At 45.8% G+C, this 16,882-nt stretch overlaps 1 protein-coding gene across 3 annotated transcripts; it reads left to right on the top strand.

Moving 5' to 3' along the window:
* Positions 1-361: 361 nt before the first annotated feature.
* On the top strand, positions 362-14,143 carry Tdh (L-threonine dehydrogenase). Of its 3 annotated transcripts, none has more exons than XM_087585276.1 (9): positions 362-528; positions 6,768-6,967; positions 8,959-9,001; positions 9,555-9,625; positions 10,503-10,652; positions 10,746-10,918; positions 12,168-12,258; positions 12,591-12,860; positions 13,773-14,143. In XM_087585276.1, exons 1-9 carry the CDS (start codon positions 491-493, stop codon positions 13,910-13,912), a joined length of 1,176 nt encoding a protein of 391 aa, XP_087441402.1. In that variant the 5' UTR covers positions 362-490; the 3' UTR covers positions 13,913-14,143. The 3 variants fall into 3 exon arrangements, with proteins under 3 accessions (XP_087441402.1, NP_001099514.1, XP_087441403.1); NM_001106044.2 differs by lacking the exon at positions 362-528 and adding an exon at positions 681-743; XM_087585277.1 differs by lacking the exon at positions 362-528 and adding an exon at positions 6,290-6,679.
* Positions 14,144-16,882: the final 2,739 nt, after the last annotated feature.

Below are 16,882 nucleotides of genomic sequence, written 5' to 3'. Positions count from 1 at the left end.
CCCAAGTCCAACTTCCAGGTAGAGGCTTGAGAGATAGTTCGGTGGATAAAATGTTTGACAATCTGGGTTCAATCTCTGAGACCCTGGCAAATTGTTTACCAACCTCCACAGGCACACTGTGGCTCTCATCTACCCCACCTCCTGTAATTAAACTTAAAATATTTTTGCTCGAGCAGGGCAGCTACAACATTGGACTGCCAAAGGAGATAAACTCAGGGCCTCTTTCAGCTCCAGATGGGAGCCTTTGGGTCGGGTGGGCACGCTGGGGTCTGGCTTGAGGCTGCCACTCAGAATTTCTAACCCTCCCTTCTGAGATGCTGCCCCATCCTGCTTAGTCCTTGCCTTGAAAGCCACTTAATTTAACATCAGTGTTCCCAGAAACCAGAAAGGACTAAGTGCTAGACTCTTGGCGGCTCTGCCACCAGACACAGGTCCGCAGCAGATCTTTCCAGCTGTGGCATGCAAGTCCCAAATCTAACCCCTGTCAATTATGAAAGGGGAGTGGCCGCGTCCTGGTGCAGCTACAAGGTCAGCTTTGTCCCAGATGTAGGTGTGGGCTTACCACTAACGTCCTGGGGCGGAGGTGAGGTGGGGTGGGGGATGGGGGGTGGGGCGGCTCCCGAGGCGAGGCGGGTCCGGAGCGGAGAAAGAATAAAAGGCAGAATCAAACTCTTGACTCTGCACGTGCTGCTCCTCCGGCTCCGGCTGTGGCATTCTCAGCATCCAGTCTTCCGCGTCTGCAGGTCAGTGTAGGAGATGGTCCGTGTCTCCTGCCGCGTCTGTGCCCGGGAATTGGACCTCTTTCAGGGCGCGCTGGACGACCAGCGAAGTTTGTTGTTTGGATTGGGGTCGGGAGAGACTTCAGGGCGCCACTGCTTTTTGGGCCGCCAGGGGAGAAAAGGGCTTCTACGTAGCCCAGGGTGGGGGTGGCGAGACGCCGTCCGCACCCTCCTGCTCTTAGCAGTGCTCTACATCTCAGGAATAGAAGTGGGCACACGGCTCCCAGAAAACTGGTTTGTCTAGTAATCTGGGATGTGATCTTCCCAAAGGATGGCTTGGGAGGGCCCCAACACCCTTTTCATCAGGGAGCAAGCTGAGGCTGGCTGTCCTGGGTTCCTCCGGTTCTTTCCCAACCTCAGCAGGTGAAAGCCGAACACGGGGGTAGAATTTCCTTCCCAGACACTATGTAGCTCCCTCCTGCAGTTTTCTTCCTTTCAGTGACCAGTGTGTAAATTCCAGGCTTTTCCTATATTAATTTTTAAGTGACGGGAATGACATTAACATGGACATCGACCTTTGCCAGATGCCTTTTTAGGTTGTCTGCTTATATTAAAGTATCTCAATATGGTGACACTTTTGTTTGATTTCTGAGAATAAGGAGACAAGAGACTACCCAGGCTCAGTGAGAGCATGGTGGTGTGCCACCTGGCTCTGGTGTCCCCAGGAGGACTCCGTGGAGGGTGAAGGAATTGCTGCTCAGAACTCTGGAGCTAAGTGGTGTCCTTGAACCCGGAACTTTATTAATCCCCGATTTGGAGGGCAGGGGAGGGAGTGGTGGTGGTTGGTGGCTGCCTTGACTGTTGCGGAAAGCCTACGATTGAGGTGTGTAAACCCAGTCCAAATGAAGGTGGGTGTGGCTGGCAGTACATGAAAAGACATTGGCATTAGGATGCTGCACTCAGGCAGTGCTGGCTTTTCCTAGACAGGTTTCTGGGCACAGAGCAGAATGGGATTAAACACAGCAGAAAATTTTCTGTAGAGACAGCAGAGAAAGATAAGGTCTTAGGGCAGGTTTGAGAAGCAGAAGTCTGTGCCCTTGGGGAAGAGGTACAGAGGGATTGGGGTTTGCCTGGTGTCCTGGTTCCTCCATAGTGTGTGTGTGTGTGTGTGTGTGTGTGTGTGTGTGTGTGTGTGTGTGTGTGTGAGAGAGAGAGAGAGAGAGAGAGAGAGAGAGAGAGAGAGAGAGAGAGAATGCATGCGCACACATTTATGCAAACCTTACTCTGAGTCTAGGAGCTGGTTAAACTCTTTTCTGTTTGACCATAGCTATGAACAGCTAACAACAGAATTATCATATTGAGCACTTTTTAAAAAAAAAAAAAGGTCAGTAGTGTGGGGTGTGCATGCAGACAAAACACCAATATTCATAAAATACACAAATAAATATTTAAAAGTCGGTATTGTGTCCTATGTGCAGTAGGTCTCTGGGATGCTCCTCTCTCCCAAAGGCAATGTCCTACTTTGCTTCTGGGGATGTTGACTAGGGGTGGAAGCAAGTGTGTGTGTGCCCTTATTTCATTTAGCCCCATGTCATCCAGTCCCATCCATACTATATAGCATGTGACAGTATTTCTTACTTTTGTTGGTTTTGTTTTGTTTTAAAGGCTGAAATTCTGCTGTGTGTGTAGACCACGCCTTCTTTCTCCAGTCATGCAGGGTGGATACTTTTTTATTTTATACTTACTGTGATGGGCTTGAGGCTTCAAAGGTCTCCATTTAGTTTCTGTGACTAAGAATGATTGGGGTTAGAAGTTTAGGGTGGTTTTATGGTGGTTGGAGCCCTGAAGCCTTTCCTCCTGGTAGAAAAGGCTATTTCTAAGGAACACTACTGAAGCACAACTGTGTATTCCAGGACAGTTGTGATGAAATCCCACTTCCCAGAGGTAAAGCTGAGTCGTTTTAGTCTGAGAACATCGTCAGAGTACAGATAAAGTCCTCGTGGCTTCTGCTTTCTGTGCTTCTCGAGCTGGCCGGGGCAGCTGGAACTGCCCTCCGGGGACATATACGCTGCCAGTGACACCTGAAGCCAGTGTAACTAACCCTGACTGAACTCTCACCTGAGCATTTCTCAAGGAAGCCTGGGCTCACAGCAGCTTATGAGAGATCTTTGCACCCAGGTGCAAGTACACGCAAATCTACCCAAGTTACTAGTGCAGCGCCCCTCTCGGTGTTCCTGAGGGTCCTGCATGTTCTGGATGGGAAAAAAGAAATCATCCTGTTACTTGAGGGGAAGAGTGCATTGTCCTCTCAGTTTCATTCTTTGCAGTTAAAGTCTGCAAGATGCTTGGGAGAGAGTCCACTGACTACTTACTGTTTGACTTTAACAAAGAGGGACCAAGGACTCATGTTTGCTCTTTGCAAATTTACCTTCTGGCCCTGCAAAAGCTGTTCTCAGAGTGTGATCTGGGGAGCCCTGGAGATCCCAAAGACCACAAGAAGAGTCCACACGGTCAGACCACTGGAGGAAGAATGCTGCTATTTGCGTTTTCTCCCCCAGAGCACTAAGGGCTTCTCAGGAGATCTATGATGAGCGGTGTGTTTGAGTATCTTGTGTTTCTAGAGATGAATGTGCTTTGACTGCTGTACATTTTCAAGCCTATTTTTATGTCTGTGGCTTTGGATTCGAGTCTTCCTGCATCCACATGGAAAGGCATCAAAAAGCAAATGCACTTATTTGTGACTGGAAATCTAATACTGCAATATAACAATATCCATTCATATATTTTTAAGATGTATTTATTTTATGGATATGAGTGCTCTATCTACACACAACCTGAAGACCAGAAGAGGGAGTCAGATCCCACTACAGATGGTTGTGAGCCACCATGTGGTTTCTAGGAATTGAACTCAGAACCAGCAAAAGAGCAGTCAGTGCCCTTGACCGCTGAGCCATCTCTTCAGCCCCCGTTCATACATGCTAAAGGAATGAATGATTCCATGCCCATGAATGTAAGGAAGGCTGCCGTGAACATCAACTCTGAGCCAGTTCCTGGCTCATGAAGGGGAGTTTATCCAGAGACAAGGGCATAACTGAAAGTGCCCCTTAGCTTCCTGCTGCCCTGAGGATCTCCTGTCAGCCCACCATTCTAAATAATGCAGTGGTATCAGGGTCGCAACGTCAAGACAAGCCACTGTGAGTCCTCTGACAAGTGTGACTTGAATGTCTTAACTAGATAGTGCAAACTCATTAAAAGTCCCAAATGATTAGATTTTCAGACTAGAAACTAGAATAAACTGCTGTTGAAGAAGCATCAAGCTGGATGGGTCCCCAGGCTAAGCATCAGACAGGACAGATTATCAAATCGTACTGTCCAGAAGCAGCAGAGTAATGTCTTGCTGAGGGGAAAGGACACCAGACAGAATCACAGAGCTTCCACTCTGAATGGTCTTAAATGGTGAGTCATCTCTCCAAACCTCGGTTGGCAGCCCACGGCCACCAGGAATACAATGACCCCATGGCAGTGTGCTGCATGGACTTGACTGATATGAAAGCACCAGTGGCCCCGATTCCCCTGAATCAACACGCTCATCCCAGCCTCACGGACTGGGAAAAGAGGATTTCTCTGTGTAACCATGGCTGTCCTGAAGCTTGTAGACCAGGCTGTCCCTGACAAAGAGATCTGCTTGCTTCTACCTCTGGAGTGCTGAGATTAAAGGCTTGTGTGCCACCACACCTGGCTTTCAGTCCACAGTTGTTCAGAGCATAGAGGAGGCTGAGTGCGGAGTACACACTTGGGAAGCTTGCAGATCTCTGTGAGTTCCAAGACAGCTGAGGCTATACAGTGAGTCCTGTCTTTAAAAAAAAAAGTGCAAATGAATCTTGAAATTGGAAAGTTTGAGGGCTGCTGCTGTGAGTCTGGTCATGCTCACACAACAGGGGAGACACTAGAAACACATCGGTAGGAAATTCCAACACTCACTTAGTTGATTATTACATCCCTTCACCTTATTATGGAATTATTACTGCATGGCCTCCTACAGAGCAAGATGGCTTTATGCAGCATGTGGCTGTGTTGAGATGAACTGGGCAGTAGAAAGACAATTGTCTTTACTTGGAAAAACTGCACTGTGGGTAGAAGTTTCTGTTGCTCTGATTCTGTGTCTCCACGTTAAAGCTATCCCATCATGGATTCTCCAGCTGGAGAGCAGGGCAGCAGGCTTAAAACAGCAGATCAGGGTAGTTCTGCTAGCCTGTGGCAAGCAGGAAGGACCAATAACGGCTGTTAGTGGATTGCCAGCACAGGTATATGTTGTCCATGTTGCCAGAGTAAAGCATTTGGCCGTTGGCTAAGAAGCCATCAGGCACCTCCTTGTGTCTTCCTTGAAGAGGGGATAATGAGGTAGGTCAGCAGTGTGGGGGAGGGGAGTTGTCATTCTTGTGCTTTTTGGAATTGGAATTTGTCCTTGACTTTCAATGTCCTGGGGAATCCTGTGGTTCGAAGGCTTCCTTGGTCTCCTTTTGAACTTGCTGATAAGTGACTGAAAAGATCTGAGTTCTCACCTGGTCTTGGCTGCGGGGAGGAGTTTTCCAACAGCATCCCTCTGAGAGTGGTTAAGGAGAGTCTCAGATGTCCCCTGTATTCCGTGTATTGGGGCCAACACTGGTTGCTTCTTATCTGTTGCTAACCTGGAGCCGGAAAGCCAGTGATGTGCCCATGACTGGCATCCCCGTGCCCCACCAGGGGCTACTGGAGTTTTAGCCACCTGAACTTTTCATACTTAAAAAAAATGTGCCCCTCCCATGACTCATAAGGTTTTAAAACATTTCCTCAAAATGGTAACTGTTTATTGCCCACAGCCATGAAATATTATTTAGGGGTACTTCAACCTGTGTTCTTGGGTCAAAGACACTCTTGTTTGGAGGGAAACAGTTTCACCATTATGGAACAAAATCAAGGAACTTTTTAAACCCATTGATGGGAACATCAGGTAAGTGGGTTAGAGCAAAGCAGAGAAACATCTTTGCTATATTTTGGATATGACCCGATGACAGTGTTAACTTTAGGATTGATGGGAGTCTGCTACGTTAATATACTCTGAAAGGATTTACCTGATACGTCACAATAGGCTAGACACAGTGGTGGGCAACAGGTGGCAGTTTCAGAGACCAATGATAACCCAAGGTGAATATAAGCATTTCAATTCTCCACAATTACCTGTTCTAAGTGGTCATCCATCTTTGTAGTCAGTACATAGGTGTGTGCCTGTCCTGCCCCCACCTCCTCCTTTTTTCTCCTGGAAACTTTCTGTTCACAGTGTGGACACAAGTCCTGCGCATATGAACCTAACTTCCTGAGACAAGAAATGGTTCCACTGTCAGCTGGTAGTGAAGGGAGGAGGAAGAGGAGGAGGAGGGAAGTATTTGCACATTTGTGGTCTTGAAAGCACTTGGAAAATAGCTTTTCAAAATGAGTTTCGAAGGAAGTAGGAGTCAAACAAAGGCTGTTCACAGCTTACTAAATATTGCCAGGCCTTTTTCTCTTAGCCATCTGCTTTCCTAGTCTGCTTCATTCCAAATGTAACATCTGAAGAGTTAGCACAGATCGTCAATGCTTGGCTACTTAGTCTGGGACCCGCTTGTCCCCTCCAGATGGCTTATGTTGTGCACAGGTTGTTAGCAACTGTAGTCTAGATTGCAAGTCCTCCACAGATCTGGTGACTGGTTTCTTTTGTTCTTGGGTTTTGAAGTTGTTTGTGCATTATTGACCCCCACCGTGGATTTGCATCTGACTTGGTTTCAGTAATACTCCCAGGTTAGGCTTTGTGGGAACATTTATCCTTTCTTTTGTCACTGAGCCTGACTCAAAGCAGGCACATGACTGGCTTCCTATAGTAAAGTCAGCAGTTAAGACTGATGCATTCCTGAATCAGAAAAGAAGGTGTTACTCTTGAACTGGTGGTAAGTGTGATTTCAGCCTAGGCAGCTTGTTTCCAGGGACCAAATGGATGTAAAGTTAGTAATGAACTCCATCCTTCCTTGCTCCCAGGGTATCAGAAGATCAGATGCTGTTCCTTGGGATGCTAAAACAGGTGGTCAGCAGGACAGCACAGAGCAAAGCCTCTAGCTGCCGGAAGCTTGTCTTGCCCTGGCAGTTTCTAGGCAGCTCCCAGCATCGAGTCCCAGCAAATGTCAACTTCCACTCCACCTCATTCTCGGAAGCAGAGCCTCCTAGGGTTTTGATCACAGGTTGGTTTCTTTCTCTCCTCCTCCTCATTTGTGGGATGAGTCTTGCTTTCTCTGAGCTGTTTCTTGGTGACAGGGAGTGTGCTATGCTATATCAGAGCAGGCTATGATAAACACCAGATTTAGTGGTGTTTAATGGATTTAATGGTCGCACTGCAGAAAGGGTCTCTGAGTGAGGCATGTCATCATAAAGTACTTTTTGTTGGGGTGGCAACCCTTTTTTCTATCAGACACAGCCCTGTTTTGAAAAGTCCTGGGTTTAGATTAGAAGGGATTGTTATTTGGGGGTAAGAGATTTATCAGAAGGATTATTAACACTGTAGACAGGGAGACAGTAGCATAGCAGGGGCTCTGAGGAAAGTTCAGGGGTGAGGAGATAGATGCATATAGGTTGGGCGCTCAGAGAAAGGACTCCCTGCAAAGTAGGCAGAGAACAGGAGGGGGACTTGAAGCCAAAAATCTAGTCTCTTAGCCCAAGGGCTGGGGATTCTAAAGGCTCTGAAGAGTTTTCTTCCTTAATTTGGGGTTGGCCAGTTTAAAGAGAGACAGACTGGCCCACAATTGTTGTGTAACCATGTCCTGATCTGGCCTTGAACTTGTTGAGTCAGTCCACCTTCAAGGGCCCTACTGGTGGAAGAAAAGCCCATAAGGCTTTATTTTAAGCTGCTTGACTTTTGTCTGGGTTCAGGAAGGTGAGGAAGAAGCCAGCCATCTTGAAAATTCACCAACTTTGTTACCTAGTCATAGCCTCTCTCCCTGTCTGTCTGCATACCAGGGAGCCTATCTAACACCTAGTCTCCCAGCTTTGGGAATTAACAGTTCAGCTAAAATGGAGGAGCAAACAAGACGGTGTGGTTCTTCCCTCTTTAGCTCCCCTTACTCATAACTGTTGCCTATGTTTGCTTTCCCTAAAAAAAATGTGTTTTCTGAGTGGACCTAGGGGCCAGATAGCTGCCCTGGAACCTGGTTTCCTTCTGTATTATAGGTAATGGTCAGGGCAGCAACGCTGAAAGGACATCAAGGGTACCAGTTTTAGAACACATCTTTCTTGTAGGCACACCTTTCCTTGGCCAGAGTCCCCAGCCTAAGCTCAGAACCACCCATCACAATGATCACATACTGTTACTGCACTTTCTCGTGTGCTGGAAATAAAATGGGATATAAGCACTGCCCGGGCTTCTGGTTGCCTTAAATACCTGGCCCACCCCACCTCTTCACTATAAGCTCCATTTGTCACTGATGGGGTGCTTCCAAGCAGCCCAAGACAACCTCTCATTTGATTGACACATTCTATTTCTCCCTTTCCTGACATAACTTGCTCTTTGTCAGTTTCTTTCATTCTCTGTCTCCACTGGGGAGGCATCTCTAGGGCCTCTGGGTTCCAGCCCTGTGTTAACTGATAGGGAGTCTCAGTGTGCTACATTCCTGCCATGTACCTGTCTTGCCTGAATTTTACAGTTGTTCTACTCCAAACGTGTTCCTAGTCCCTGGCTTCAGCCTCCAAATTAGGAAGCTACTATCCTTTCTATTTTGGTGGCTCCTCACTGATTTTATTTTATTTTTGAGGCAGGATCTGTGTAGCTCTGGCTGCTTCAGGCTAACCTTGATCTCAAGAGATCCACCTTCCTCTGCCTCCCAAGTGCTGGGATTAAAAGGTGTGTACTACTACACCAGCTTGTCCCTTGTCCTTTTGTCAAATGGTTTCTTGAACTCTCCTCTTTGGAGCTGTGCGCAGCATCAATGTTACTTTCTTGTGTCCTTGCTTCCCTCTTCCTCCAAAGCTCTCACCTTCGCTGATACCAGTCCATGATGGGCAGTGGCTATCCTGTGTTCTGAGTGTACTGCAGTGCTGCTAAGAGTCGTCTGCAGCAACTCAATCAGATCACCAACCCTCCCCCCTCTCTTCAACTCACTTAAACAGGAGGAACCTTTTCCACTGTTATGCTCTGGATAGATTTGCAGTTTGGTCTCACCCTGTTTTCTTTTTCACCTAGGGGGTCTTGGCCAACTGGGAGTAGGACTTGCTAACCTCTTGAGGTAAAAGTTTCAAAATCAAGTTCTTAAGGGTGTACAATTGTCTCTGTAAACATTGGCTATTTTTTCTTTCGTCTCTGGCCTCTTTCTGCTTCTAAGACATCACACCTAACTAGCTTTGTAAAACATTTTATTTTGCCTCCTTGGCACAATACCAGCTATTTGCCTTGGTCCTGACTTGGGTACATGGAGAATCATCACCCCAAGTGAATCACTTACCCTTTAGTTGTTTGGGAACAGAGGGCAGGGGGCTTATAGTAGCTGAAAGGGACTCTGGGACAGAAGACAGCAGGATGAGAGAATAAAGCAGAAGAGGAGGTGCCAAAGATATGGAGATAGCATTGGTGACAGTACAGTAGGGGAGGGGACAGAAGCAGAGAACAGGCTATGAGAAGAAAAGGTGTGAACCCGGGGAGGCAAGGCTGAGGGGCATGTGACAGTGGTACTGAGGAAGGCCCAGAAGTTGCAGTGTCTATTTGAAACAATGAGTTCCCTTTAGACTTGTATCCTTGACATTGCTGACATGTTGGGGGTGGCGGGCTTTCTTTCCCTACAGGAAACGATTTGGGAAGGACAATGTGATCCTATCAGACATAAGGAAGCCTCCTGCTCATGTCTTCCACAGTGGTAAGATATAGATGGTCCTTGATGTTTTACTATTCAAAAATACTGTCAGAGGGGAAGCTCACGGAGTCCACGTGCAACCCAAGGAGGGACTGCAGCATGGTCCTGGCTTAAAAGTGTATTTCCAATACACTCTGTTCAAATGTCAAAGAGTAGAAGTGTTCTGTGGAACCTGAAGTTTGGAGTAATATATTTTAATATTACTTAAAATAATGTCTTTGAACTAAAACTTTGGATTCCTATCTCCTGAGTTTTTGACTGACTGACTTAAAGAGCCTACAGACAAAAATTAAGTTATTTGATGAGGAAAAGAGGTTGAAGAATATGGAGAGGGGAGATGACTCAGTGGTTAAGAGTTCTTTCAGAGGACTCAAGTTGGGTTCCCAGCACCCACATCAGATGGGCCCAAACCACCTGTAACTCCAGCTCTAGAGGATTCAAGACTCTCTTTAAGGCTCCATGGGCACATGCACTTACAAGCACTCACCACCAATAGCTTCAGCATCTTTTTTCTGGCCCCTGAGGGCACCTGGATTCACACACCACCACCACCACCACCACCACCACCACCACCACCACCACCACCACTACCACCACCACCACCACCACCACCACCACCAACAACAACAACAGCAACAAAGAATTCCAAGAAAGCACACATGGGAGATAGAGCATGGTTGTTAACCCAGTGCTCAGAAGGCTAGCGCAGAAGGACCACAAGGTTCCAATCCAGCCTAGGCTACCTAACCAGGTTCTGCTCCAGGAAGGTTGGGGAGAGGGCGGGTGAGAGAAAATGAGATTTTCTCAAAGTCAGCGGCAGGAGACAGGGAGTGCATTTAGCTCTTAGCTGCATGCAGCTTTTGTCACTCTGTGATTACAGGCCCATTTATTTATGCCAACATCTTGGATTACAAGAACCTTCGTGAGATTGTGGTGAACCACCGTATCAGCTGGCTGTTTCACTACAGTGCCCTGCTGAGTGCCGTGGGAGAAGCAAATGTGCCGTTGGCCAGAGATGTGAATATAACTGGTGAGCAGTTGGCTCTGGCCCAGTGGGGCCAGTTTTTCCAGCTCTTGGTAAGGAGTTTTATTTTCAGATTTTCATAGTGTTTATTTATTTCAGGACTGCATAACATTCTAGATGTTGCAGCCGAATACAATGTGAGATTGTTTGTGCCCAGCACGATTGGAGCCTTTGGACCTACCTCTCCTCGAAACCCTACACCTGATCTCTGTGTTCAAAGACCTAGGACCATCTATGGGGTATCCAAGGTCCACACGGAGCTCATGGGAGAGGTAAGCATTTCTTGGCAAGATTGCTCAGTGTTCAGGATCAGATAATTCTATGTGTCTGGCCCCATTCTTTCTGCTTCAGACACTTCCTGCTTCATTCTTAGGGAAACATTTGCACCCCAGAGATGCTTATTTTACCAGTGTGTTTGTTAAATGGTAGGCCGCTTGTAGGCCATGAAGAACAACTTGGCTATAGGTTGCCCCTTGTCCACAGCTGTGGTAGTAACACACAGTACTTCTGGACACTCTGGCCTTGAAACTGCTTCTGCCTGTGCTTGCTACCTATCTCATTTGTAAGGCTCTCAACACTGGGGTTATTAGTGGGAGTGTTAAAACTTTCTGCATGAGAGAGAGACAAAGAGGGAGTGGGAGAGAGGGAGAGAATATATGTGGGGAACAAACAAGTGTATGTACTCATTTGTGTGGATGCCAGAAGTTGGGTGACTTTCTCAATTCCCCTCCACCTTAAACTTTGAGACAGGGTCTCTTCCTGGAACCTGGAACAAGTAAGCTAGGCTTACAGGCATTGATCCTTTGGGATCCTGTCTCACTCTCTTAGTGCTGGTTTACAGCCACATGCTGCGCCCTGCTTCCTTAAGTGGGTTCTAGAGAATCTAACTCTGTTCTTCATGCTTGTGCCAGAAGCACTCTACAAACTGGGTCATCTCTCCAGACAACAAACTTTGTACTGTGGAAAACTTCAACGATGCTTTTACTCTGACTTTATAATACACTGGAGTCAACGCCTGGTCCTTCAGGCACTGGACATCAAACTCCCAGGGGGAAGCAAGCCTGTAGTGCTCATGGCAGGGAGCAGGAGTGCCACCTGCAGGCTGCTCCATCATTTACAGTGTTAATTTAGCACAAGATGTTGATTCTTGGAAGATAAAAAGTTATTAAACAAAAGTGAGAAACATAGACATTCCGAAAATTCCATTACTTTCCTTTTAAAAATTGTGTCTATGCATGTTATGTGTGTATATTCATACATGGATGTGCCACAGCATGTGTGTGAAGGTCAGAGGTCAACTATGGAGTCTCTTTCCACCTTTATGTTGGTTCTGAGGCTCCAATTCAAGTCACCAGGCTGTGCGGTAAATGCCTTTAACCACTGAGCCATCCTCCAGGCCCCAAATGCTTATTCTTTTGAGGAACATTTTAACTGCATGTGATGATATTTTAGGAAAAAGCTATTTTTGTTTTATCTGATCTGCAGAGTTATTGTTTTCTTTCTTTTTTTCCCCCCCCTTAGTACTATTATTACCGGTATGGGTTAGATTTCCGGTGCCTGAGATATCCTGGAATCATTTCTGCCGATTCCCAGCCTGGAGGAGGAACAACTGGTAAGTGCTATTTCCAGTCTCCTCCATCTTTAATTTCTCTTCTTTCAGGGAGACCTTGCTTAGTCCAGAAACTGGTATTTCAAGAGAGATGGCAAAGTAGGGAGTGTTTTTCTCTCCCTGGCCCCCAAAATGCAGTAACTAAAATTTTTCTCATTTATCTGTGTATAACAGTAAATCTTGATGTAGCCCATCTATTCAGATCTTTCTTGGGAACTTAACATTCCTAATATTCTGAAGAGGTTCTGTATTAAGAGCACTGGAGAACTGGCATCTCAGTTCTGACCCTTCTCCCTCCTGCTTGAGAAAACCCACGGGCTAGGATTCTCTTTTAGACTACGCAGTCCAGATTTTCCACGCTGCAGCCAAGAACGGCACATTTGAATGCAACCTCAAGGCCAGCACCAGGCTCCCGATGATGTACATCAGTGACTGCCTCAGGGCCACACTGGAAGTCATGGAAGCCCCTGCGGAGTGCCTGTCCATGAGGACCTACAACATCAACGCCATGAGCTTCACCCCCGAAGAGCTGGCCCTGGCGCTCCGCAAGCACGCGCCTGACTTCCAGATCACCTACTGCGTTGATCCTCTCCGACAGGCTATAGGTGGGTCCGCACGCCAGTCCACGCTAGCTCAAAATAGGGTCGGTGAGTACACACGCCACCCTGTGGGGGCGGTTTAAGGCTGAGGAGCTGTGGTGGTCCATCCACAAATGCTTCCGTGTAGAAAAATAGTCCTTGGAAGAAAGGTTCCAGCTTAGGAAACAGTCCGGCCCCATTTCACGATTACCCATAGTCTGGAACACCCTTCTGGACCGAAGAACGTCCCCTTTCAAAGCTCTGTGAGGTTTTTAATAACATGAAACCCCAGTGCAGGCGCCCAGTGAAAGGGAAAGAATCAGCTCAGGACCCCTCAGACCAAGTTCTCAGCACAAAGGAGACTTATTTGCCCTAGAAGAACAGAGGGCAGGGTTAAGGGACAGAGACAGGAGATAGAGGATGAGGGGGAAGGTGAAGGGAACAAGAGGGAGGAGAGAAAATGAGCAAGAGAGAGGGGCAAAGGGCGTTTGCTCCGGAGGACAAAGGACCGCCTCTGGATAGAGAGGAGACAGACATGGCTCACTGAAAAACGGTGGTTTACAAAGGTAAAATGGGAAAGTCCGTATTAGGATGAGGTGTTTAATTTCAATTAGGTGAGCCAAAGGTGGCCTTTGATTGCTGGACTTCTGAGCTTTGTTAACTGGACCTTGGTAATCAGTCTCAAGAGGAGGAATTGGCCAAACAAAGGAGTAGATCTTGATGGCTAGCTTTAGGAATGTAGGGAGAAGGGCAAAGCCTGCCAGAGACATGCTAGCCAGGTCAGGGTCCCAGTGTCTTCAGAAGAAGTGGCCCTGTGTGTATTAGTTCTGCTCTAGTCAAAGACAAGCCTTCCCTCTCTGCCTTCACATAAAATTCGTCCAACCATCCACAAATCCAGATCCAGGATAATCCAGTGTTCTCTCCTGTGTCTTTCCCCAGCGGAGAGCTGGCCCATGATTCTAGATGACAGCAATGCAAGGAAGGACTGGGGCTGGAAACATGACTTTGATCTTCCAGAGTTGGTGGCTACAATGCTCAGCTTCCACGGAGTCAGCACTAGAGTTGCCCAAGTGAACTGAAAGTGGAGGAGCAGCCCCCGTGTCCTCTCAGTACAAGGGACATGGCAGTCACTAAGTTGGAGAACTGGACTGAGTTCTAGCTGCTCACATGGAGGTCCTTTACACATTGCCTTTGTTGTGTATGCCTAAATTGGTCCAGTACATATGCCAGAGAAATGAAGTCCTAAGTGGTGGTGGCTATCTCTTGGAATTTGCATCATTTGTATTTAATTAAATTCAATTTAAGCATCACACCTGAGACTTATTCTCTTGACCAGAGACCAAAGATTACTTTACATGTTAAGGATTTTCAAAGATGTTCTTCATGTTCAAGACTTGGATACTTCTTCAAAAAACTATCACTTGCAACTTATTTTTTAATTAGGTTTTATCTAGGTGATTAAGAGTATGAAAGATGATGCAGTTCATAAAGGGGAAGGGACGTAATGGATTCCGACTCCACTGGGGGCTGCTAGAAAGCTCAGTGATATCTATGGGATTTTAATTCTCTGCCCTGGTGACATCAGCAACCCCAAAGAGATTGTTTGAAGATGCAAATTTCTGGGCTTCACCCCTTCCGACTGACACAGCAAAGTGGAGGAAGCTAATGGATCAATCCTCCTAGGGTCCAAGCATGGTTTCTAAAGAGTGCTCTCCTGTGATAGTAGTGAACTCACAGACAGAGAGGTCACTCAAACTCTGGTGGGTACACCTGACTACCTCCAGAAATCACCAACAAGGGGAACTTCCAGTTCCACATCTATGTTAAAAATAGCTGTGCTTCTGCTCTGGGTTAGTAATGGTAAATTTTTCTGCTTGTATATTTTAAACTCCTAGTGGGTGACCTGAGTATTTTTCCTTTAGTTTTAACTGGACTTGAATTTTTTAACAGAACTTTTAGATAATAGAGTCTTAATGACTACAGTAGTATAACTTACCTCTTATACATTTAATATAATTAAGCTTACATTGTGGATTTTGTTTCCTAAAACCATTCTTAAAAGAGATTTAGTGAGACAGTTCTATATACCATAAAACGTTTGATTTGGGGATGTCTGGAGAAAAGGCTCAGCACTTAGAAACACTTGCTGCTCTTATAGAGGACCTGAGTTCATTTCCCAGCATCTGATGGGTGGCTTATAACCTTCCTTCCATAGCTCCAGTCCCAAGGACCTGACACTCTTTTTTGATCTCTGTAAGCACTCATACATGCTTGCATATACATGATACATACATTTTACATGCAGGCAAATAATCACACATGTAAAAATTTATATTGTTTTTCAGTATGTTAGAGTTGCAGTCTTGATAACAATAGAGAAACCCACACGTAAGTTCCCTCTCTCTGATGCAGCCACTAACTTCCTGTGTCTCAGGATGGGGGTTTCTGAATAACTCCCATGAGTGGAATGTAGTCAATAGCAAAGGACCTTGGATTTGTTAATCTGTTAGACAACGAGGTTTCACAAGTGTTGCTCAAAGTTCAAAGCAACTTTTGAAGTCACCTAACAGGTTAAGAGCAAATGATCATGGTTGTGTAGGAAGGTACACGTTTGCAGTTCATGTGTGATTTTAGAAATCTATGTGCATGGTGAAACTCAAGCAGCACAAGTGGGTAAATGCAGTGAAGAGTGTGTCTCGCCCTCTGTGGGTAACCATGACATGGTTACACTTGTGTCAGTGTGTGTGATGCTCAGGGCTTATGCACAGCAGGTAAGTGTTCTGCCACCAAGACACATCTCCAGCCACATCTGTTTAAAGGCTCTAAAGCTCGTCACTGGCTGGTTGTACAGAGATATTTAAGTTCTTAAGTTCATTTGGACTTACAGCCCTTAACTGTTACAAACAAAGCTGTAAGAAAAATGGTTATTGTCTGTTGTCTTAAAGGGCCCATGTCTCTTTCTCGAACTTGAAGGACACAGCTTTTGTACTCATCCAACTGACTCTAAGCCCTTTAAGGGATGATGCCTCTTTTTTTTTTTTTATCATGATAAGCTTACTAAGTGAATTTGGAGAACTTACCTAAAATGAAGTACTGATACCAGGAGCTTTTCATGAGATATTTACCCATATGCTTTCATGAAAGAACTGCGTGATATAAACATGCTGTGTAAACTGTATGTTTATTTTTCTTTTCTCTTTTAAAAAATATTGCTTGTTCTTTTTGTTTTTGGGTGTTTGTTTGTTTGTTTGAGACAATGTTTCTCTGTGTATCCCTAGCTGACCTGAAAACTCTCTATGTAGATAGACTATGCTGACCTTTAAGCCAGCGATCTGCCTGCCTCTGACTCCCCAGTGCTGGGTTTTTAAGTTGTGTTACTCCTTAGTGTGTTCACAGCTCAGATGCTGATTTAGGAGTGCACCATTATTTCCAGTGTCTTATTTTATTACTACTAAATATCAATTCATGATTTACATTCTAATGCACATTAAGAAAGCAAAGTCATTCTGCTGAAGTTTCTAATTTTGAAGCTCAGTGTGAACAGAGTAGCAAAACATTATCAGGATAGTGAAAATAAGAACTTCAGAGAAACACTTGCCTCGCCTCTGCCCGAAAAAGTGCTGGGTTGATAACATGAGTAACAGAAGTAACAAGGAGCAGGAGTGAAAGATATAACAGGAAAGAAGACTGCTCCCTACACTGCTTAGAAAGTGCGGTTACCATTCATAAATGCATGTAACTCTGTCCAGGAGCCCCTCCCGTTGGCTCCTATCTGCAGGCATAGAGACATCAGGACCACAGCTGTGGACAGCGCTCCTCTCACTTCCGGCCCTTCGCTGGGTCGGATTTCTCCAACATTTTCTACCATTCAAAACGTATTTTGTGTAAACCTGAGTATTTAGATAACTGAAATGCCCATGTCTATCAAATGTTTGCTGATCGTACACCACAAAGTGATCTATCTATCTTAAGCGAATCTTTTGTATAAACATAATTTTCCCATAGATGGCAGATGAAAGCAAATGTAAGTACTAATGAGACGATGTGCT

The sequence above is a fragment of the Rattus norvegicus genome, chromosome 15, assembly GCF_021556685.1.
Source record: "Rattus norvegicus strain SHRSP/BbbUtx chromosome 15, alternate assembly SHRSP_T2T, whole genome shotgun sequence".
NCBI lineage: Eukaryota > Metazoa > Chordata > Mammalia > Rodentia > Muridae > Rattus > Rattus norvegicus.
Note: the sequence above shows the minus strand (reverse complement) of the source record. Positions and strands in the feature narration are given on the sequence as shown.